The sequence below is a fragment of the Ptychodera flava genome, chromosome 5 (genome assembly GCF_041260155.1).
Source record: "Ptychodera flava strain L36383 chromosome 5, AS_Pfla_20210202, whole genome shotgun sequence".
In the NCBI taxonomy this organism is placed as follows: Eukaryota; Metazoa; Hemichordata; class Enteropneusta; family Ptychoderidae; genus Ptychodera; species Ptychodera flava.
This window is the reverse complement of record NC_091932.1, coordinates 29,821,036-29,844,895: the sequence shown is the minus strand read 5'-3', so window position 1 is coordinate 29,844,895 and position 23,860 is coordinate 29,821,036. Positions and strand designations below refer to the sequence as shown.

General features: G+C 38.4%; 1 protein-coding gene across 1 annotated transcript; it reads right to left on the bottom strand.

Annotated features, from left to right (window-relative positions):
- Positions 1 to 23,614, bottom strand: LOC139133465 (cytochrome P450 2U1-like). The gene is made up of 10 exons (XM_070700074.1): positions 23,490 to 23,614; positions 19,718 to 19,904; positions 18,664 to 18,837; positions 18,006 to 18,099; positions 17,398 to 17,559; positions 12,284 to 12,492; positions 11,633 to 11,752; positions 3,926 to 4,165; positions 1,764 to 1,862; positions 1 to 1,267 (listed from the first exon to the last, which is right to left on the bottom strand). The coding sequence occupies exons 2-10, from the start codon at positions 19,881 to 19,883 to the stop codon at positions 993 to 995; spliced, it is 1,539 nt and encodes a 512-aa protein (XP_070556175.1). The 5' UTR covers positions 19,884 to 19,904; positions 23,490 to 23,614; the 3' UTR covers positions 1 to 992.
- Between the last annotated feature and the right edge of the window lie 246 nt (positions 23,615 to 23,860).

Below are 23,860 nucleotides of genomic sequence, written 5' to 3'. Positions count from 1 at the left end.
TCAGGTCACCAGAAACACGTGTAGTTCACTTGTTCTGAGAGATGGATCACAGCGTCTAATATCTAATGGTGAATCCCTTAATTCCAAGAATAATGTAAAAACGTCTAGCGTGAAACAAGAATAGGTGATTTACGTCAGATATTCACGATTTGCATATTTTAATTAGAAAGTTTCAAGTAATAATACATCCGGTGAAAACTCAATACTGAAAGTTACCTTTTCTCTAGTTCTTGACAAGCTTCACTCCATGTCTCTTGTTGTATATTTTGTGTTTGGTGATTTTTGTTAGTTAGCTTGATTATGTGTTTCTGTTCTGACACATTATTAAACTCTTATAAATGGCTGTTTTGTTGTAACTTTTCGATGTAATTACAGTTAAAGTACTGCATTGAGCTACACAAATTAGTTGCACTCGGCCTGGTTTCAGAAAATCAAGCATCTAAATGGTAATAATTTCTCATCGTTCGATCTACACGGCTAAGCGACGCACGTTAGCATGGTACAGTCTCCCTAACTGAGCATATGCTAACAAGTAACACAAAGACAAACAGATAAACGAAGGGACAAACGACATACGAACGAAAGATACGTCAAAAGAGACAATAAGACGAACAACGAGTATGCAATCACAGAAACAAATACAAATAAATTGGCTGCAAAACCTATAATGTGCAAATATTCGCAGCAGAGCAATTACGAGACTTCTAATCAAGGTACACAATCACCCTGCAACACAATGGCCATCTTCTGTCTTATTTCATTATTTGAAACAAGGGCAATCCTCTCTCTTATTTCATTATTTGAAGAGCAGGACCACTCTATAGCAGAGTGATTACGTGTGTTGTCGCTAAAGACGAGCTGTTTGTCATTTTCCGCGGTAATGAATATATCTTTAAGATACCCGTGATTCAAAGTGAGTCCAATTTCGTTCGGCGGTGGATAATTTTGTAGACCATCATCTACTGAATCAAGTTGTCTCAGAACACGCCAATTCAAGCCTTCAATTGCGCTTGCCCAGAAATGCGTTCGTCGGCGACAACTTCATAGGGGATACATCTGGTGGCAAGATTTTTAAAGGTCGGATCCAGGCGTGGCTTCCCTTTTCCCTTGACCGGCGATAAAGTAAACTGCTGAAACAAACAGGTGAATATTAGAAACATATCATTCCTTGCCAACATCTCTCCTATGCACATACGTCGTCCAGCGGAAAAAGGGAGGTAACTCTCTTGTCTTTTCTGAGCATTGCCTTCGTCGTCTAAGAATCGTTCTGTAGGAAGAAAAAGAAAAATGTCTGTGCCTTTCTTTACGGACTATACTTCTACATATCAGTGATTTCTCATGATTTTTTGTGTCACAGTATAGTCATAGTATAGTTTGCCCTGAACCAAATGGTACCATATGATTGTTATGCCATTGAATGTTATTATAAAGTGAACAAGTTATAAGTGAATATTGTCCTAACCACATTAACATATGCAAATGATTATGACCTCAGATACGGTATACTTTGACCTTAAACATGTTGGATTGCAACATCTCCCTTTGTCGCTGTCATCAGTAATTTTGTATCATATCCAGTCAAACTTTATAAAACAGTTTATATTTCTAAAAGCTAGAAACGTTCATTTAAGTGCTATATTATTTGTTTTTATGTTGCTTTTTTTTATTTGGGAGCCAGAAGAACACACTTATTATTAATCCACATTTGCTACACAATGACCTTGTCAAAACACTGCTATTTAGAAAGTTTTCATTCAACACACCTGGGCAAAATTTCTCAGGCTCCTTCCAGTATTCTTCATCCATGTGCAGATTCCATAGGTTTGTCCATATTTGGGTCCCTTTTGGTATATTATAGCCACCTATGGGATTGGAAATGGCAGTATTCAGGCCTCTAGAAAATCAAATATTCCTGGGAAACTATGCAGACAAATTGTTCAAAAAATGTATATCCCCTCTCATCAAATACTAAATGCCTGAAATAATGGTAATTCTTCTTATAAATGAAAATGATTGCAACTTTCAAAGTTTAAGAAACTACTCCTGCTTTTAAACTGAAAGCAAGACCTCATTTGTATGTAGAACTCCCGATAGACGAAAAGTCAATAGAAACAGTTCTATTTACTCTTCCAAATTAATATACCCAGCGTTGGAAACTACGCCCGTCCTCCCGTCCGAGACGGGTAACTTTTCAGTCGGACAGGAGGAAAATTGTACTTCCACGTCCGTGTGTCGGGCTCTCGATAGTAGCCCATACGGCATACCCAGTAATCTCATCGATCATGATCAGCTGCTTCTAGATGTTGTTTTAAACGAAATGTAGTATACCAATATGTCGGACTTCGACGCGCTTATGCTACTGAAACTGTGCAACTGTGTGACGCCGGAATGCAATGCAAGCGAGACATGTAAACACGGGTAAACAGGAAGTCGCTCATACTAGTAAATCTCACACTAAAGCGAGATTTGCGCGATATCAGCCAGTGCTAGAAATAATAAAGATATAAAGGAAAGATATAAAGATATAATGGATATAAAGGAAAATGAGGGCAACTCCACACATCGGCTCTACCAAGATTGTTTAGTATTACGATATGGTGAATAAAAGGATCATTGCATTTATTTTGTGTGGAATACATGGCCAGACACCGGTGAATCGATAGTGGCTTGACCCTAGTCATGTGATTTGGGTCCCCGGTAAACCGCATTGTTGATTGAGTGATTCGTCTTAACGGTGTTTCGGAACCAAAAATGGGGTTCCTTCATCAGTCGCTCTCTTGTTTTGTATCCCATCCGTTTGGTTGTGTGATGAAGTCATCTTCGTCCTCCAGGAGGAGAAACCAGATTCGTTATTGAGAGAGTTAGCTACTGTTGATTGACTCTATAGTGAGCGATCCGGTGTGTGGAGTCATATTATAATTAACATGACCCAGCATCGACCGGAGTTTCTGGACGCTTATAAGGATTTTTGTTTTAGGGCATATTTTGAGCGTTGCTAGTGCTCGTTATGTTAACAGTAAATGTTGTACTAATCTGTCAATGATTAGTTTGTTTTAGGCATTTAAATCGATTATCCGAACTTTTAGTTTTGTGTCAATTTTTCGTGGACTTTGTAATAGCTTTCGGGTCAATATTGGTGCCTGCTTTCCGGCGTTTGAAAAGCATGTTGTGAAGGGCTGCTTCGAGTAATAAATCTTCAAGTTGTTTCTCTGTGTTTAGCCATTCCGAGGTTTCATGGTTTCGTTGACAATATTTGCTGTAAACGGCCTTTGAAATCGGTTTGGTCTGAGGAGAGTATTGGTTTATTTAATTCATGCCGCCAACTTTGATTACTTATATGGCAGCTCTCTCAGTTTTTGATTTTCTTTGCCAGATGATGTTTTCTGTATTGCTCAGCAATCTTTTCAGTTTGGTTGATTGTAGTACCAATTCGATGACAGATTGCATCTTGGTTTTATACGATAAAGTGGCATAAAATGGAGACAATTAAAAAAAATGTTTCCCCGTTGTTAAAACCGCTATCGTGAAACCTTTTAACTCTTTGAGCGATATGGGCAAAGTGTGTTTGAATTAACTAATTAATTAATCAGAGTGTTATCAGCATTGTTATTGTAGAAATTTTGTATTCAAGTCCGGATTAGAATTCATTTCAAACAGTGGAATTCATAACATTTGTTTGTAAGATCATAGTTAATACTCATGTTGAAAATAAAGTTGTTTACAGTTTGAAGTACATAATGGTTTTGTGTTTTTTGAATGAATGGATTTGTAACAAAATCAGGACAGGCAACTTTCTGGCAGGACAGGCAAGTTTTGAAAGTTACCAGTCCTGATGTCTGGCAAATATTTTGGCCAGTTTCCAACACTGATATACCATATATGTTCTTGCTTCGAATGTTCACAAGAAGGTGAAAAGATGACCCACCGATAACAGTATTCTCCGTTGTTTCATGTGGTAGGTTAAGCGGTATGATAGTTCTGATTCTCATTACTTCCAGAATGACAGCTTCACAGTACGGTAATTTAGCCTTGTCGGATAACAGTGGTAACCGATCTCTTTCGATGATATCATCTATTTCTTTGTGTACTTTTGCCTGAACATCAGGATAGTTTACCAAGTACGCCACACACCAAATCATGGTTTGAATTGTTGTATCGATCCCGCCTGGTATGAGAGTATAATATTGAAATGTCTGAGTACAGACAAGTACAGACAACAATCTGCATCTGCTGCAAACGGGTGTTTGTTTGTCAGTAGACTGCACAACAGTTCAAATTCAAATTATTTCTTTGTTAATCATGAAAAGTAATGAAAAATAACAATGCCTTTCCCATTTCCTTACTAATGGTAAATACGGTAAGTTTTCTATCAGATTCGAACTTACAACATACGACAGCCAGTCATCCTGCGGAGAAGCCATAGACAGATCTGCTCGGCAAAATCCCCATTCTCGAAACAGAGTGGTTCAATAACCGAGCCAAGCTATTATAATTTTTGGGACTGTGACCTTTTCACATGCTGTATAGTTAGCACTTACGCTCGTAAACTCACTATCACATATTCACACAAACTTTATCAAAGCACTGAATACATTGCATGAATTCATACTATTTAGCACGAATAACAAAATAAGTTATCGATGAAGCATGCTAGAAATGTTTACTAAGTTTCAAATATCACAGTTTAAATAATTTGGCACGGACCACTTACCAATTTGGTGTAAGCTAAAATAGATCAGTTGCGTAAAGCAAATTTTTTATTTTATTTTAAGGCGTTAAGTGGCACAAAGCCTTTTTGCAGGTGTTCGGTCAATGTCTACTTGACTACTGATAAATGTTTAGTGTGGGAAAGGCAACATAAATTTTCAGTTAGTATGAAAATAGCGTCCCAGTGGCATTCATGTTCACTGCTATGATCTCCATGAGCACTATAACTCCTTATATATCCACATAATACTACAGCCATCTTTAACAAAAGGCAGCAGTTTGATCAAGCAGACAATTCCATACAAAAATAGTTCAAATTAAATTTCAAACCAATCAAGGAAGCACCAGTACAGATATCACAAATCAAAGGTCCATACTATTTTGCAACTGAACTGCCTTCATGAAAACTGATAAAGAACTAACTTGAAGTGTATTGAAACGAGAAGGGAAATCAACCCCATGAGTTTGAATCTTTAGCCAAAACAAAGGTGTGATAGGTCAGCTTAAATAGGTACTGGATGATTCAACAGATCCAGTGATCTGACATTATCATTATCAAAACTGTGGTTTGGGATGTGAAGGCCTTCACACAGAGAAACTGTTATATTGTCTTTGTTTGTTGAGTTTTTGTGATGCTTTCCTATGGTTTTTCTATTGAAGTTTTTGTATTTTTAGACAAGCTCTAGCAAACATTCTGCCATTCTTGTGGCATGGTCCAGCCCTGAACAGGTAGGGAACGCGTGGCATGACAGCAATGTCGCACCCGTGACGACTGTTAACATGGCAAATCTCAGTGTAACCAAACAAAATGGCGGCCCCTCTCTTTGACGTAAGATGACGATAGTGCGCGATCGAAATAAGGAGAAATTTAAAGCAGAGGACAGTTTTTGATAGGTAACAATTATACTAGTATATTGCAACTTAAAAGGTTCCTCTTGTAAGACGATTTTTAAATTGAGGTATCATTCTTCTTGGGGTTCATTGGGGACTTGCAGTGATGTCGCGCGTGATGTTGACTTGTCCGTATAGTGTATGAACGAAGCCTGTTCACACAGATATTTTGATATTTATTTGAAAGGTGCAATAAAGTAAAGCCTCAAAATGTAAGCTTTTTTGTGCTATTAGAAGTCATGGTAGAAATGTTATCGTTACTTGTATGCATGCTTCTAAAGCTTTCGATCGTGTGAATCGCTGGTCATTATTCAAGAAGCTGATCAACCCTAATGTTCCTATTTGTTATGTGAGATACCTTTTAACCTGGTCTAGAACGCAGAAACTCTCTATTCGATGGGGCTCCTGTATTTCAACACATTTTACTGTTAAAAACGGTGTGAAGCAGGGTGGTGTCTTGTCCTAAAATTTTTTCAATGTGTATATGGACCATCTGAGCCATAGATTGATTAATTCTAAGGTTGGTTGCAACATCGGTGGTATTTTTGTTAACCATCTGATGTATGCAGATGATATGTCTGATAAGCCCGTCAGTGAAAGGAACTCCGTAAAACTATTCTATAACCTCCTTAGAGACTTCAGAAAATCTGGCAGTTCGCAGACAACTTTCATGGCAGACAACTGATACAGACAATCGAAACTGTGCCTTGTAGAGTCCTGCCAGTTGGCTATCGGCTTTGCAATGGCCCTCGTTATTGTAAACAATTGATGTATGACAGTACGAGTCGTAAACCCAAGAGATAAGCCTGTGAAGATAAATAGACATACGAATCTCGGTGTATTTGAAGTTACTGACGACATTTTTGCATGTGTATCGAATTTGGATGCTAGCGATGTTGGCACATGTGATAATGATGATAATCCAGTGAAATTCAGTTCTGAAAGATGTGATGCAATGACAACCAAAGGTAGCAACCTTGGGGAATTACTGGCAATCTTCCCGGATGAATTTTTGCCCGAGGGTAATTCGAGGAGCCATGTGAATCTTTGCAAGACAGATTTGTCTGCCAAGCCGATGGGACAGCTTGATGAGCTGTTAATGGAATATGATACCATATTTGCAGAACATTACAAAGACTTGGGAAAGACAACATCGTATTGATACTGCAGAAAATCTAAAAAAACACATACATATACATATGAGAACATATTCAATGCATGTCAGCAAATGACATAATCCGACAATCGACCAGCCCGCGGTCTGAACCCATTACGCTCATGTAAAAGAAGGATGGGACCCAGCCTATTTGTGTGAACTTCCATAAAATGAATAATATCACAAAGTAGGATATTTACCCACTGTTACGCCCTTTGGCAAGCCTATTAATTTTCGACAATGAACTTAGCATCAGGATGTTTGCAAATCGAAGTTGTGCCAGAAGATAGAGATATGGCCACCTTTGTTTCATACAAAAGACTCTGTGAATCAAACATCATGCCCTTTGGTTTGTGTAACGTGCCAAGGACCTTTCAATGCTTGATAGAATTATTACTTGCTAGACGCCAAACGGGAAATATGCCTGATTTATCGGGATGACGTTGTGATGTTTTCAAAACATATTTGATGAACACCTCCATCGTTTGCGCGAGATCTTTAAACGATTTCAAGATGCGGACAGAAATTGAAATGTGGGAAATGTCACTTCTATAAGACTGAAATCAAGTTTTTAGGGCATATTGTAACACAAGATAGGTTTAGAACGAACCTTTAGAAAATTTATGCAGTACGGAACTATCAACATCTGAATGATATTCTTCACTTATGGAGTTTCCTTCGATTAGCATCGTACTATCAATGAGTTGAGAAACACTATTCAACAATCTAGAATCTCTAGCCATAATTTGGTAGATTAAGCATTTCCGTCCATACCTGTATTGTAGATGCTTTACTGTTATTACCGACCACAACCCATTGAAATGACTAATGACCGTTCAGGAGCCTACAGGTCGACTCGCCTGCTGGTCGCTGACCTCCAAGAGTGTGACTTTGAAATTCAGCACTGCCCAGGGAAAAGAGCATGGAAATGCAGATGGACTTTCCAGACGACCGGACAATGATGATGAAGAGAAGAGAGACTTTATTATATGCAGTGACAGACAACATTTGACTTCAATTAGACCGGTTTAGAGAATGGCAACAATGCCATAACTAGTTCTTATATCATATTTTACCGATGATGAACTTCTCGCCGAGATAAAGACAGCACGGAAAGTTGTTTTACATGCTGACCAATATGTTATTGACAGTGAGGCGACATGCAAAAAAAGCTTGTCATTCCTCATGCCCTGCAGAACGAAGTGATGACGTGGTGCTATGATGAAATTGCCTAAGGTCATCTAGGGTTCCACAAGACGTACAGTAAGATACAAGAACGATTTTGTTGTAGGGAATGTATCGAAGTCATAAGTCATGTGTTGACTGTGCTTCAAAATAAACTCTAAAGAATCTACCAGTTGCACAGTAGCAGCCTCTACCTGTCTACGGTCCCTTTGATTGTGTCGCTGTTAACGTATTAGGACAGCGTTTGAATACAGAACGAGGTAACCACTTTATTATTGTGTATTTGGTGTATCTAAAAACATTGGCCGTAGTTTTTAACCATTGAAAAGACAACTGCGAATGTTGTCGCTCGACTGTTTGTTTTTGAAAATATAGCCCTACCTGTACCCTTTGGTTAAAAAGCCGCGTGAAAAAGTTCACTCTAAGAAGAGTAGTATGACTTCCCATCCTCCACACACTGATGACCTTGTTGAAAATTCAATAAAACACTATTGAATATCTTATCTATGTTTGTCACAATCAGACTGACTGTGATCTCTGTTTGCCGATGGCATCGTTTTCGTACTTGTCATATAAACAAGAATCGACTAAGGAGTAGCCTTTCTATACATTGTACCAACAAGAATCAAGACTGCTGACTGATATGATCCTTACTAAACTGAGGACAATGTTCACCGACCAGAAAGACCATAGTGAAACAGTGGTGTAACGAAAAAATGAGATTCAACCACTTGTCCACGATGATAATATTCAGTTAATGCAGCAAAAGCAGAAGACATAGTAAGACAAGCGCACTAAAGGACATTGACTATGACATAGGAGATATGCGAGGATTATCAGCCAAGTTGCTACATCCATGGCATTGACCTTACTTTGTCATTGAGAAAGTGACACCTGTGAACTATGTCTTAGCAACCTCTGAACCTCTACACGTAAACAAAAAATTGTACATGTTAATCGAATTAAACCATACACGGATTCCAACGTTCTTCCAGTGGATTTCCCGATGATGGCATTGAAAATACCAGTACTGACTGAAATTGACCCAACAGATATGAATAACACTATAATGGACACAAAGAGATTGTCGACCGCGATAATGTTGATGAGAATCCCGTACTTGATACTATCAGAAGTAATGGTGATGACAACGAGAATGATAATGTTTACCAGGCCTTGAGAATAGTCACTAATTACTTACTCTGATGGTCACCATGAAAACCGCCATTGCATCCCATGGAAAGGTAGCAACCCAAAAGATGACGTGAAGGAACTGCCTGAGAATACATACTCGACAAAGGACTGATTACTGATTATGAATCTTGGACATAAATGATCTCTAGACATTCAGTGAACTTAGAACTTTGCATGATTTTTGCATAGAATTTTTACAATGATATTTTATTAACGTTGTTTGATGTCAACTGAGTTTGATTCATGACAGCCCTGCGCCACACAGAACTTGACGGGGCTCAGAGTGTCGTTTGGGCCTGAAACAACGTTCTGGGCCCCGTCTATTAGTTATGCATAGTTTACTTTACTACTTTAATCGGAGGCGCACTTGACACCTTTTGATCGTCTCAGCAAACGATCGGCTGTTCCAGTTATACGGTAACCACCCAATGTTTCAAAAGAATTTCCTTAAGATCTTTTGTTTTTATGTAGGGGCTGTAAGTTGTACTGAAGATGAGTTTGTTTGCTGTTTCCTTACGTGTAATTGTACAGTTTGTTAGTGTGTTACGAATACTGTGGTTTATTTTATCTGTTATATTCGTGATTTCGTTGTTTTTGTATTCTCTGTCGAGTAGTTTGTTTCTAAAGAAAGCGACTTTTTTTAGTAAAGTCGTCATTGTTGTTACAAGTGCGAGCGTATCGAAGGATTTCACCTTTGATAAAGCCATTAAATGTTGCTGTCGGGTGACACGATTCTCTATGTAGAAATTGGAATGTGTCTGTTGGTTTAGTATGTGTTTTGATGTCGAGGATGTTTTCTTTGTGGTATCTTGCACCTTTGAAAACTACTACATCTAGGAATCTTGTGTTGAGTTTTCGTATGAAAACTTAAACGTTGGGTGCATTGTGTTGATTTTTGAATGAAGTTAGTGAGTTCGGTTTGTGTTCCCAGAAAGATTGCAAAGACATCATCTCTGAATCTTTTCCAGAAATGAATGTTGTTGCTGTTGTTTACGATTATTCTCTTTTCAAGTTCATGAAAAGCAATGTCAGCAATTTCTGGAGACGCATTCGATCCCATGCTGCAACCGCGGGTTTGACGGAAGTATTGCTTGTTAAATTCAAAACTGTTGTGTTTTAGAATTAGTGAAAGCATTTCTATTAAGTCTTCCGTTGGTGGTTTTTTGATACCATAATTTGTTTGAATCGAGGTTTGTGAGTTTAATGTTTCACTGACTAGCCGAATCGCTTCGTCGTGAATTGTGTTTGTGTACATAGATACTACGTCGAGTGTTACAAGAAATGCATGTTGGGGGACATTTGTGTTTTTCAATTTCTTGTATGAAGTATGTTGTATCTTTTAAATACGTTGGTTGTTGCTGGACCAATGGTTTTATGAAGTAATCCAAGAATTCTGAGATTCTGTTAGAAGGACTAGAGCAGCCGCTAATGATTGGTCTCCCTGCAAACATTGAGTTTTTGGGCGGCGGTTTGTGAATTTTAGGTAGTAAGTACCACTGCAGGGTACGGATTTTTATGTTTTTTGGATCAAGATACTTATAAGTATCATGGTCGATGTGTTTTTTCTCGTACATTTTGTTTAATAGTTCGTGTACTTTGTTTACTGTTTGTTCTGTGTCGTCATTGTCTAGTTGTGTATAATACTGGGTGTTGCGTAATTATCTTTCGCATTCGTGTACGTAATCTTTGTGTTTACATGACGATGCCTCGTACCCTTGTCGAAGGGTTTTATTGTAATTAGCCTATTGTTTGCAAGCTTGTTTATCGCGATTCTTTGAGCACGCGACATGTTCTGTTTCCTTGTTTGAAAGGGTATCTCTAGAAGTGCGAGTTTTGTCGCTTCTAGATAGCTTTTGAGTTTTGTGTTTCTGTTGTTCGAGGAGTCCAGTTGAATTTTTTTGCCGACCAGCCATCAAACCCAACTAGATACGTGCATGTCCCTTCGTTTTGAATCACTTCCTTCACAATGCCTTTGGACCACCAGTTACCATCGTCAAGAGCTTCTACCTTACAGCCAAGCGCGAAACCTTCCATGGTGTCTCAACCGATGCTATGCAGTTGTAATACTGATCACTTGTGTATAGCTGAGACTATACTACTGTTAAAAAGAAGTTTAACACCTCACCAGCACGAGGGGTCATAAAAAATTATCGGAAGAGCCCTTTAGACCAACCTGGTACAAGTTTCCCGAAAGGTGTTAAGTACTAGGACTAACCAAACATTTAAGGAAAAACAGCAGGAACAATGAAATTGGTTGATAAGCCATAATCCCAAATTGGTCAATTTTTGTGTGGGCGCGGGGCTGGAGAGATTAAATATGATATCACAGAAACGAGTATTGTGACCGGAAACCAGTGTATGCGGATGCCGTATAATTCTATATGATTTTAAGCGAGCAAGATCGTACATGAGTTGTGTATTGTTTTCAAAGTATGGAAGACAATCACTATAGTCTACGGGAGTTTCATCTATCATCAAACAATAGTAGGAATGACTTACCTCCGAAGATATCAGCTACTATTTGTCGTACATGAACGTCTGTCAACTCATCGGCCTGGTCTTTATCTTTCAATTCTGTTTGGGACTTCAAAACATCATGAACAACATCAGAAACGCCACCTGTCAAAGAAGAAAGTTGAATTGGCCATTAGTCACTGACAACGAACATTATCATTCTGTGTTCTGAGAATAATTATTTGAGTAACAGATTGACTAACTGAGCAAATCTGAAAACAGTGTTCATCATAAAAGATAATCATGAAGAGGAGGAGCATAATTACTGTGATAATGCTGATGATAATGATGATGATTGTTTTTGTATTTTTTGCTAAAATAAAAAAACTATTGTTATCAATGCAGAGTAAAAAGTTAGATTTAATTTTTATACGACAAAACGAAGACGTCAACGGAAACATTAATGAGATAAAATTATGCAGGGAGAAAGCTTAGAGACAGCGGAACCTATTAACTTCATCGAAAAGAGTTCAGAACTTTCATGAAATTTAAACATAGCCACTCTCTTTGTACGAAAGAGAGCATATTAGTACAACAGAAACTCCAGCTAATTCGACATTTCTCATACATGTCACATATGATTCCTGACTATACGATTATTTCGATATTTCTACCGTTTAGTTATTTATACTATACCTTCTTGCATATTCATCCTATGATCGTCGATCTTTGACTGGATAAATGTTAACCAAGAATTTGAAACTTGCTTCATCTGACGTATTGCTTTAGTTGGTATATACTTAAATATTGGCTCAAAGTCAGCCAGCGTGCCATTTCCAAAAACATCATTCGCGTCTTTAGTGAGCTGCATGATGTTTTTGAATTCAGTGTCATCTAGGTCATAGCTGAAACAAGACGTGATAAATGTCTAGATGACGAAGACGTTGGACATGCCACTGTTCTCCAATGATAAAGTGTCAAAAGAATGTCACGGCACTTCAAAGGGATGAATCAATTTCAAGAATAATATCTCGAAGATTATATGAAACCTCTAGAGAATATTCTTGAATAAGCTTTAAGGTAGTGACTCAGTTTGGTTGACACATATTTTCAATCAAAAGTTTCACATAGAAAACAGGGTCTCACACCAACATGTGGTACATTTTCTAATAGGTCTATATTTGAAGAAGGTAAAAATTTTGTTTAGTTGTCAAAACATGCATTGGTATGTTTGTTTAAGTCAAAAACATGTGATTTTGAATTTTTTCACTTAAAAGAGTATAAGTAAGAATTGGCAGCACCCCTAAGTGATCTGTTAACGGCACTAGACAGCTGGATATACAGGGGGAAAAACCGTGTTTTGGATTTTGAAATTCGCTTTGTTTCTGCCACAGTGAGCCTTCGAAGTGTGAACTGTCGGATTTTCGCATAAATTATCGGCTTTTGTTCACGTTTGTCAAGTTATCGTCACTTCAGGGGGGTTTATCAAAAATCTAAGACACGGTTTTTCAGGTCTATTCATGAAGTGTTAGCATGCGAAGATTCGGGAAATCGGCCCACGCGTCGCCGACTTACACTCATTTGAAGGTGCGCATACATAGCAAAAATCGGAACTGAGAAAATCGACGATTTGTGTAAACGTCCCATTTTTCACACAAAATCGCAGAAAAAAGTCGGATTTTGTGCGTTTCAAAAAAAATTATTCGATCTGGGTCTAGGTTAAATATTGGGCATCAGGTTAGAGAATTTCTGACAAGTCCTAAACATTAGTTCGCCTAAAAATGATGAAAATTGTGCGTAGAAACGTGAGGCTGGTCAGCGTAAGCGGTGGGTACTATTTACACGATAAACACTAGAGAGATAATTCAGGGCATAATCTGTTTGTCAAATACGTATCTAGCTTATAATTATATTAACTGTACACTGTTTGGTAACGGTTAGAGTCTGGTTACAAGACGAGAAAAGTTTAAAAAATCATACAGCCGGAATGGTTTACAGGTCTGCGTTCTGCCGACGACGCGCGCTCGCTCTCTCGCTAGCGCTCGACTTCCGGTCTCACAGCCCGTAATTTATGCACGTACCAAGTGTGAAATGGTTGCCCAGTTCATTTTAGTGCCGATTTTTGTGCCTATAGTAACAAGACGTCACTTGCTTGCTTGCTTGCTTTCGGAGATGAGACGACCAACTCTCGATGCTCTAAAAAATTCTGTAGTTGAGAAGTTCAAGGAATGCGGGAAAGTCGCACTTGTTTTTGTGGTTTTCACATGTGATCTGCTGCAGTCCTTTTGCTCACCATAAAAAATGACCGGGTTTTCGTGCGCTATTTCGCTTTCCACTGTGACATGTACTATTATGGCCTCGGGTATGAAACCAAAATCAACTTCAGTTACACGTAAAAGCGATTCTTCATGACTTAAAATAAACGACTGAGGCGATACTCGACAGATTCACTCATTGTAAAATTGAAACGGCGACATATCGCGACACCCAGCGACACTCTCTTGACCACAGATAGAAATTGACAGGCAACGATCGTGAAGCGACGTTTCGCGTACGTTGCTGTGCTCTAGACCGACATAACAGTGTCGGATTGACAAATTGGACAAACCATGCTTCCTACATCCATGGACAAACTAAGTCCAAGACAGTCCAAGATATGGGCTGCTGTTATAGAACCATATTTTCCAGTGAAGATTAGCTAATAGATTCTCTTTGGACGGCAGTGTAATCTATAGCCCGGCGTACGATGCTATGTGTTCCGCTACAGCTAATCGCCTCGCTCACCACAACCCTGCAAAGACCCGTACTTAGGGTCGGTGACTTCAAATCCATTTTGGGACTTGACGTAAAAAGCCAAATTACTGTCGAAATTCAGCGTTCTTGGGCCCAAGTCGTAGCCTACCTCAGCTACTCGATCGCTTCCAAAAATGCCAGTCTTTTATTCACTTTTCGTAAATAACCGTCGATGTCGGCAACTCTCTCGCTAGCCCTGTGTACGATGCTGTGTGTTAGCTGTAGCGGCCAACACACAACATCGCGTCCATCAGCTTTCCATTTTGCTTCTTCGGCCCCCGTTTGCGTTTTCTACACTGCTTAGGGAGCGTTCAGTTTTTACGACTGGGGGGGGGCGGCAAAATCTTGTCGCCGGTGTTCAAAAAAATATAGACCCCCCTGCATTTTTCGTGAAAAAAGATGACCCCCCCTTTGTCAGACTAAAAAATTGATGACCCCCCCCCCCCCGCTTAAAAATAACTAAAACCCATAGGTCAAATTTACCCGCATGGTTTGGATTTGAACTCCGGTACGCGGCGCACTTTATTCGTGTAGCAGAGGTGCCAGTGCACAAACTTCTCAGCCACATCCATTGAAACGTCTGTTAATTAGGATGACTGTAAGGCAATTTTTAACTTCATTTCCATAGACAACTCATGTCCATGGACATTGTATAAAGTGAACTTTATTGGAGTGGTTCGCCAAAGGCAGCCCTCCAGTTAATAGGGTCATGGGCCATTACGTAAAGTCAACTTTATTCTAGTGGGCCACTAAAGGTGGCCGCCGGTAAGAGGGTCGATCATGGCTATTGCATAAAGTAGACTTTACTGGACAGGGCCGCTGAAGGCGCACGGCCATTAAGATTGCCGTGGGGTATTACATAAAGTCAGTTTATTGGAGTGGGCCGCCGCAAGGCGGCATGCCGGTAAAGAGGGTCGATCATGGCCATTGCAAGAAGTAACCTTATTGGAGTGGGCCGCCAAAGGCGTCTGCCCGTTAAGAGGGTCATGGGTAATACATAATGTATATTTATTGTAGTGGGCCGCCGAAGGCGGCCCGCCGGTATAGAGGGTCGATCATGGCCATGGCATAAAGTGAACTTTATTGTTGGTATTATGTTTTTGAAAATGTGGTGACCCCCCCTTTCTACCAGTGAAAAAGCGATGACCCCCCCTTTGCGGATTCCAAAATTTTGATGACCCCCCCCCTGGATTTTGCCGGCCCCCCCCGCCGTAAAAACTGAACGGTACCTTATACTGCCGGCAGTCATCAGCATGTTGGATAGCGTCTCTTATGAAGACGTGCGCGCATGCGCAACATGGTGCGTAAAAATTTACATAATCTCCTCAAGGTATAACGATAACGCTGACAGTAATCCGGACCGTTAAAAACAAAAAGAAAATAATAACTCGCCGCAGTGGTTAGAAGGCCGTGTTTTCACTAAAATTTAAGACATTTTCCAGTACAATGTTACCTCACAGTTTTCTCTAATAAAAAGATCATATTTCAGGGGTTCAGAATATGAAATAATCACAAAATCGCTAAAATTTACAAAGGAACCCGAGTCATACCTTAAAATATATCTAAAATAAGATATCCTAGGGCTAAAATTGGTTTCATTTCTCCAATAGCCTCTGCGAGAACTCGAACCCTCGCAAGCTCGTGGTCTGTTTTCAACGAAATGATGAAAAATTAGGTTTAGAAATTTAAAGCAATATCCAAGAGAAGAATATTTGTTAATCAGCAGTGAGCAGAGATATAAACAAAGCAAAGTTGACTTTCAACTATTGAAACAGCTACGCGTAAATGCCTGAATGCTGAGGATAGTAGAGGGATAATACCACCAGGGTTGAACAAAAATCTACTTGAATGCATGAAACTGACATGTTCTTACTGGTAATACACAAACTAAATTATCATACTGTTATTCTTTCCTTTTTTATGTCAATAATGAAAAGTACTGCAAAGTGTGCACAAGGACGTTAGCTACACGTATAGCGTTGGAAAATACTGTCCAAACTTTGCTGTATTTGCGCCATATTGTATCATAAACATCTTATATTGGTGACATGGGCATCCAAGTAGCCGAGTGATGACCATTACCATAACCATACAAATTTTCAATGCGTTCGTTTGTATGTTTTTGGTATAACCATACTTGTATCCAAGTGCAATGCCTATGAAATGACTGCCAACAACAAAATTTTGACCATAATCACAATGACGTTTCGGAGTGTCTCACAAGTCTTATTCGCTCTGCTGTTTTACATGTGTATGAATATAGCAGCGAAGGTCACGCGTATGCGTAGCTGTAAGTAGTTTGGTTACAGTTAAAAATATAATTCGTATTTTAACTAGTTAAAATACGGGTTCATATCAGTACCGTCTTAACAATAGGAGAATGGCGATACGGGCATATCATGTATGATAAATAGTGATTATCAATATGTTAAAAGGTTTTATCTCAACAAAATATCCAACAAAAAGAAATGCTAACAAACGTTAGCCTTATATTTCTTGTTCCAAAGTTTCTGCAAGCTTTCATTAAAAGAGTTTGCAAATTTATCCGGCATACATTTTTCACAGACAAATGACACGACTTATGTCGCCAGTGGTATTGGAAATCAGGTTATTGGAAATCAGGTTCTTGCCTAAATGTTCCACGAAATTTCGAGGTTTCTATGAGTAGCTCAGATCAGCTACGAGCTAAGCTACTCGACATATATGGTTATTTTATAGTGCATTGAGGATACAACATTGTATAACTTTATCGTAAAATGCATAATTAACAATGTTCCTTCTAGGTTGAAATCCCATTGTGAAAATCTAACTGAATAATTATTATATCTGTGAAGTATGTGGCCTCGAGTACGATAGATATGCAACATATAGATATGCAAAGGATTTTGCAATTTTCACTATATGACTTTATCGACAAAACATCAAATTGTTGGCTTTTAATCAACAACTTTCAGAGACTACATCTGACTTGGTCATTTTTTCATGGATGAGTGCTTTAAAAAGGCAAGCGAACTTACTTGTGACCGAAGCAAATATTTGACATCACATGAGAAACAAACAACATCAATATTGATTCTGGATAGAACGGTTCCCCCTCCTTGTCAACAACGGCTTTCTTTAGACGAGGAAACGCCTCTTTTGTCACAATTCTTTCCAATGTGTATCCGCTGGCATAATTCCTAAAACATACAAAAGCTGCACTCATATACATTTAATCTGATATGCCTGTTTTGAAGTTTGAAATTTGTTTCCTCTGCATGAGAAATGATCTTTTCAGTGAAAAGCCGATTTAAATTTCTGCACAAAGACACTAACACATCATAGTACAAAGCCTGGAGGTATTATTTGCGAACTGATGAGCTTCCAATGGCAAATATATGATGTGACGAATAGTGGGTAAAAACTATTGATGAAACACAAAACTAAATGAAAAATGTAAGGATCAGTAATTTCAAAAAACAGAATGTTAATGCTGAAATCACATGCGAGCAAAAGGGGTCCAACTTTACTCTTTCATGACCTGTTCAATAACGAACAATACTTCAAGTGTCGAAAGTAAAAATATTTGCATACAGGTAACGATCTTACTGGCGACCTTAGCTATACTTTTTTCATTAGCGCTTACCTGACGGCTTGGTATCCAATTTTACGCAAAACCTTCCACTTCTTAGTGAAATAACCATTTGAAATACTTTGTCCTCCCTCGCTCAATAGGTCCACTGTAAAATATTTACACAATGATAAAAACATTGACCATTTACACTTCCAATAATATTTTTGTGTAGTCAAATTTTTGGGATAAATTACATGTTCATTAAAGTTTAATTATTGATAGAAACGATAGGCCGGATGAGTTTTATGGCTTACACGATGGAGATGTTGATGTCATTTTGATAGCAAAACGACCCCTCCACTTTCATATATATGAAGTCAAAGTTACTCTAGTAACAAAATGTTGAGTGTTTTGGCAACAATAAAGAGCATTCCATCTACTTTAAGCCAATTATAATGCGTACTCGCTTGGGAATTAAGTATCTTCCAGTTCACTACTTTCAAAAGGAGTTTGCAGTGTGACGAAGCTTTTGCAAGGTGCCTTATCAAATCGATACCAGTTGTGTTATATAAAATATTTGGGGCAGAGCTATAACATTGCGTTTGCCGGTTAAGTCGTGCTCTTCGTGTCATACGATTCGAGCTGCCAAATTATAATGCAAAAATTATGTTGCTTATTTATTTATCAGTTGAGGTTAGCCCTGTCACAGAATAACTAATTCTTAGCTCACTGCTATATATCCAGGGTCTTCCAGCAAATTGGTCCTGTTTTTCCACGAGCGCTTCTCGCACAAGCTTGATGTTATTCAGCACAACAATGTACTGCATTCCGATTTTAAGGGTATAAATATCACCGTATGTCTTAGCGAAGTCTGATATTGTCCATACAGGATTTAAGGCTAAATCTGAAACGAAATTGATGATAAAAATTGACGATGTTTTCCTTTTGGTGTTTTTATGGTTTTCATTTTGATGAAGTGAGTTAGGCGAGTTTCCAGCCTTATTTATAAACATGTCATCGGACAACAACATATAATCGGTAAAACCTAACCAAAACCTGGGTAGAACTAGCCCAGAGAAACTAAGAATTTGAACACGACATCCTTTGCAGGTGTGGACCGGCTTATTGTAATTTATCGACTCTTTTTGTTAATAGAGAGATTTTGAAATCTGTAATGTCTGTTAATCATTTGTAAATGTCAGTATTACACCCAGAGTTTCTATGCTTCTCGCCGTTAATGGATTCCCTACGATCCAAACTCTAACTTGACATAATGAACACAATTTTTGCAAAAGCAGGCTCCGCAAAATTTATCAAATCCAGTAATCGACCATTATATGTTCAAATAATTAATATTCTACATCTGTTAATACTTGGACTAATAGTTGTAGAAATTTAAATTAGATTGAAAAACCATGATAAACAAAACAGGTTGCAAAATTGGCAAGTAACCAGAAAGATATGCTTATTTGTTTTCTATTTTCACTCACTAAAAGTAGCAGTTGGTCAAAATGACAGAACGTTTAGTCATATGGTGGTTGAAGATGCACGAGTTTTAATGACCTTCTTTGCATACACACTAACTCATTTATTATACTGGATTGTCTAGTATTTTTATAGTTGAGACACAGTAGGACAAAGTTCGTTTTAATACGTGACCTCGGCTGTAGTTCTATAGCCCAAATAGGATCTGTTTGTACGGAGGCTCTAATCTGTCTTCTGCTTTACATGAATTACATTTGCCTGTTGAATTTCGTAAAGGAAGACCATACGATTAAACCTACCGCCTATGCTTCCAATGAACGGCAATCCTCTTGGGCCTGGGGGAAGACCAGCAGGTCTACGCATACTCCATAATGCAGCTATCAGTATGAAGGCTACAAGGACCATAAAAACATTGATTGGACTTCTGAGAAAGGTCTGGATCGTTCCCGCTGTTACATAAACCATTCTGACAGCTAGCTCAATAGTCTGTGAAAATGCACATAAGAATTGCATCACTCTTGCTTGCCCCGTCGCTGGAGACCCAGTCGGTGAAATTCGCAGGGGAAGGTGGCTTCGACACAAAAATTGGTTTTTATAAAAGAGTGTATTCGACTAGCCTGTACAGCAAGAACTTGTGGGTCTACACTTTGCATATCTCAAGATCTTTGGACGTACGTATTCACAAGAACGAGCGTGTCTATAATTAGTATATCTCATATCAACTTATGTGTATCACTTCGCCTCACTAAGAGCAGTGGAGTCACCTTGGGGGCTGCCTAACGCCATCGCATTCCTGTAAAATACACTGTACTTTCACGTATTCTGAAGGAAGTGCAATGTAATAAGGGGTATGACGGTATCATGATGACTTATGCAATTGTTCAATGAACACGAATGACCTTTAATGAACACAAGCATGAGATTGGTATTATGAACATAAACACAATTTTAGCACAAAAACATAAAATTTCAGAAAAAAATCATGGTTTTATGAACATTAAAATATATTTTTAGAAGACAAACATGAAATTTTAGATTACAGACATGAAATTTACAACACACAATTTTTTTTATTTTGCAACAATTATGATCCACGTGTCTGTACAATCGCCGCCCTTAATTGTGTTGACATACAAGGGTAAAAGGGTAGAGTGAAGCGTTGGTGGTAGACAAACGTTATAGCACAGTATCTTCATCGACATGGGTGATCTGCTGTTCTTTATTGACTGCGTATCGGCGTACAATAATTTGCATACACAGTTGACATACACAGGGCTTCGTATTTCTGTTTTTGCTGCCGATAGAGAGCTAACATCGTGATTTAAAAGCAATAATAGCCTCACAAGAAATAAGATATCGCTATCACAGAAACAAATTACAGTTTCGCTGACTCTTTATTCAGATCAACAGAGAGTGCTCGTGATCTATTCTACAGAATGACCTTAATTTTGCGAAGATCATGTATGCAAATGCGCACGGGTGGTATGACACGAGCAACTCCTTAATCCATGAACTGTAATTGCTTAAATTCAACAAAGTATGCAGTAGAGGAAAGCGTTGTTTTCCGAGGCGTGGTCTTGACGTTATCTCGTGGGAAAATATTTCATATCCCGTTTAAGCTACATTCACAAATACTCGGTAGGGGCTGGAGGACTTCAGGAGATGGAACGTTTCTGGAATAGTAAAGGGTGATTTGAATGGTTCCCGCTAGGTATGCGAGGATCTGAAAATATTTTTGTTCCTTGTTTTTCACATTTTCAAAGTCAATTAAATAAAAACAACTATGTCATCCAATGACAATTCAATAAAAACAACTATGTTATCCAATGGCTTCAATATTAATAATAATAATTAAAGAAATTCGGGATTCATTTTATAGAATTCTTTGATGACATGTATTATGGAAAAATCTGTGCTATTGAATTTTAATGGGAAAAACAACCAATGGACCGTGTAACAGAGGACAGAAACTGCAACTGTTTATATTTTTTCTACTTTAAGATTTGTTGTTCTACTTCTCATAGTATGTATTGAAACATCAATTATTCACTTCGAATAATAAGTTGTATATTGTAATTTTAACAACTGAATTACAACCAAGGCTGGAGCTGACTGTATATAATACCAACTGTTAATAAGCCAAAAACTTGTTTTTAGGGAGGAAACTAAGAACATGGTGACACACACAATAGATATATAGTGCCCCTTTCACATGTCACAAATGAAACACACAGTTAGTTTCAGTTCGATTCGGTGTCACACATTTGATTTACAAACGATTACTTTGGGTATCACAACATAGTTCAAAGTCATCGACTCATTGATTGATTACACAAAACTAGCATGGGACAGCTCTGTCTAGACTGAGAAATGAACAGTTTATTACACTCGATCTACAATGTGATTGTTTCTACAATTTAAGCTGAGAGTTGAAGAGCTGTAAAGTTTTCCAAGTGAAACTTAATAAAAACACATTTTCTTGGTTTAGCTCTCAACTGAAATTACTGTAAAAATTGCTACATTGTAGATTAAGCCAGTTGCTCCATACTGGGTTTACTATAATTCATTAGTGTTTTATACCAAAGCTGATCGTTTGTTTTGTACATGCGATGCGTCCATCTCACACTGAATTTAACCCTATTGTAAACATCTGGAACATGCTGTGTTCGAGAAGGTGAACTCATGGTTTGTATATAAAGGTTTTCACGGTAATATGTAATTGTTCATATAGAGTAGACATTATATGAATGATCATTTATATTAATCTTGATGGTTTTTCTCAGCATTTTTTTTCTGTGTGTCAACATTTATTTGTATACTTAATTTTCTAATCATGTTGAAATGCTATAAGGTTATTAACACAGCCTGAGTATGAATATGTAGTAGTGTTATTGCAATATACTGAAACTACAATTTATGGTTAACCGAAATGCAGCTTCCAACATAAGTCTACATAACTTGTATGCCGGCTGCCAAATACTTTAGAAATAACGGGCGACGCGCTGACCATTAACGTTTATTTATGGGCAAGGGCGAGAGCAAAGCCAAAAATTAACGGGCGAGGCTTGCCGAGCCCGTTAATTTGGCTTTCCTCGAGCCCGCGCCCATAAATAAACGTTAATGGTCAGAGCGGAGTCTGTTATTTCCATTATATTATCAACTAACCGAAGAAAACCGTCAAAATTTGCGAAAATTTCCGGAGCGAACGACAACTGGGCCCCAGAACTGAGCAATACGCGACAAAATGTCACGCGCGCTGTAAAAAATTGGCAAATCCGGAGATGTTTTCAGAAAAAAGTATCTCAACTTGACCTACAAGTGCTCCATTTTATTTTGTGATTGATTATGATTTACGTTTGAGCTGTAAAGTTACGATACTTTGAGTTGTTAATCTTATTATTCATATTCACGGGCATGTAAACGAACCATTACTGTGTATTTGTGGTCAGTCACGTGGTTCAGATCGACCAATCAAAATGCGACAGCCTGGGCATGGTAATATACTGAATATTACAGCATTCGAAAAAGCAAAAGGCTGCATTGACATGATGAGCAAAAATACTTAAAACAAAGAAAAAAATTAGGTTAATTTATTGGCTTAATAAATGTTCGGCAATACGATATTTGGAGATTTAGATATTTTTGATCATATAGGGGGTATTTGAAATGTATTTAAGGTTAATGAGTGGGAATCTAAAATGAGTTACGATTTCAAATGTGATTTCTCCACACACCCTTCAATACTTGTGAAATGCAGTCTTAGACAAGTTTGAGGGTATTTCGCGCACAGCAGATTACGCGCACAGATGCTTGAGAGGTACAAGGACAACCATCTACGGTAAATTCCCAGCAATGCAAGCTTAGAATGAGGCATATGAAATGAAATCGACGTCGTAAGATATTGTCTGTTTCAGTGAGTAGTGACCACGATGACCGATTTTCCCGTTGGTCAATTACACAAGCAGTTTGCCCAAGTAATCGTAAAACCAGCAGTATAAACGTGGAAACAACAATTATACAGCCATTACTCCAATTCACTGAACTACTCCTTCTGTTAATACAAATACTTACGTTTTCCAACCGAAAAAGACACCTGATTCGCCTGTAAAGATGACAGAACAGTAAAGCAAGCTGTCTTGGTAAAACTGGGTTGTACAGCTATTTGAATACATAGGTCGAACGCTTTGACCTTATTTGCTGATCCAGGTTATGTACCTTAGTACTGCTTGTCAGCTGGTCACTTGAATACAAATAGCTAGCTGTGGAAACGCAGTCTTCTGTAATGGGGTCGGCTGCATCTATGCGGGTCATCAAAGGGTAAACCCCGCCGCATTGTCCGGGGTTGAGAGATTGATGACCCCCAAAGAATGCAGCCTGCCTCGCCACAGATAGCTGCGTTCCACAGCCAGCAAATAGCGAGCTGTTGACTTACATTTCATTTC

Bases quoted from the DNA above. Each gene is read 5' to 3' on its own strand.
- LOC139133465 (XM_070700074.1), bottom strand. From the start codon at position 19,883: ATGGTTTATGTAACAGCGGGAACGATCCAGACCTTTCTCAGAAGTCCA. The intron at 17,560-18,005 runs GTAAGCGCTAAT...TGTATGTTTTAG, and splicing joins ATTGGATACCAAGCCGTCAG to GAATTATGCCAGCGGATACA. The intron at 11,753-12,283 runs GTATAGTATAAA...CTTCTTTGACAG, and splicing joins TAGGATGAATATGCAAGAAG to GTGGCGTTTCTGATGTTGTT.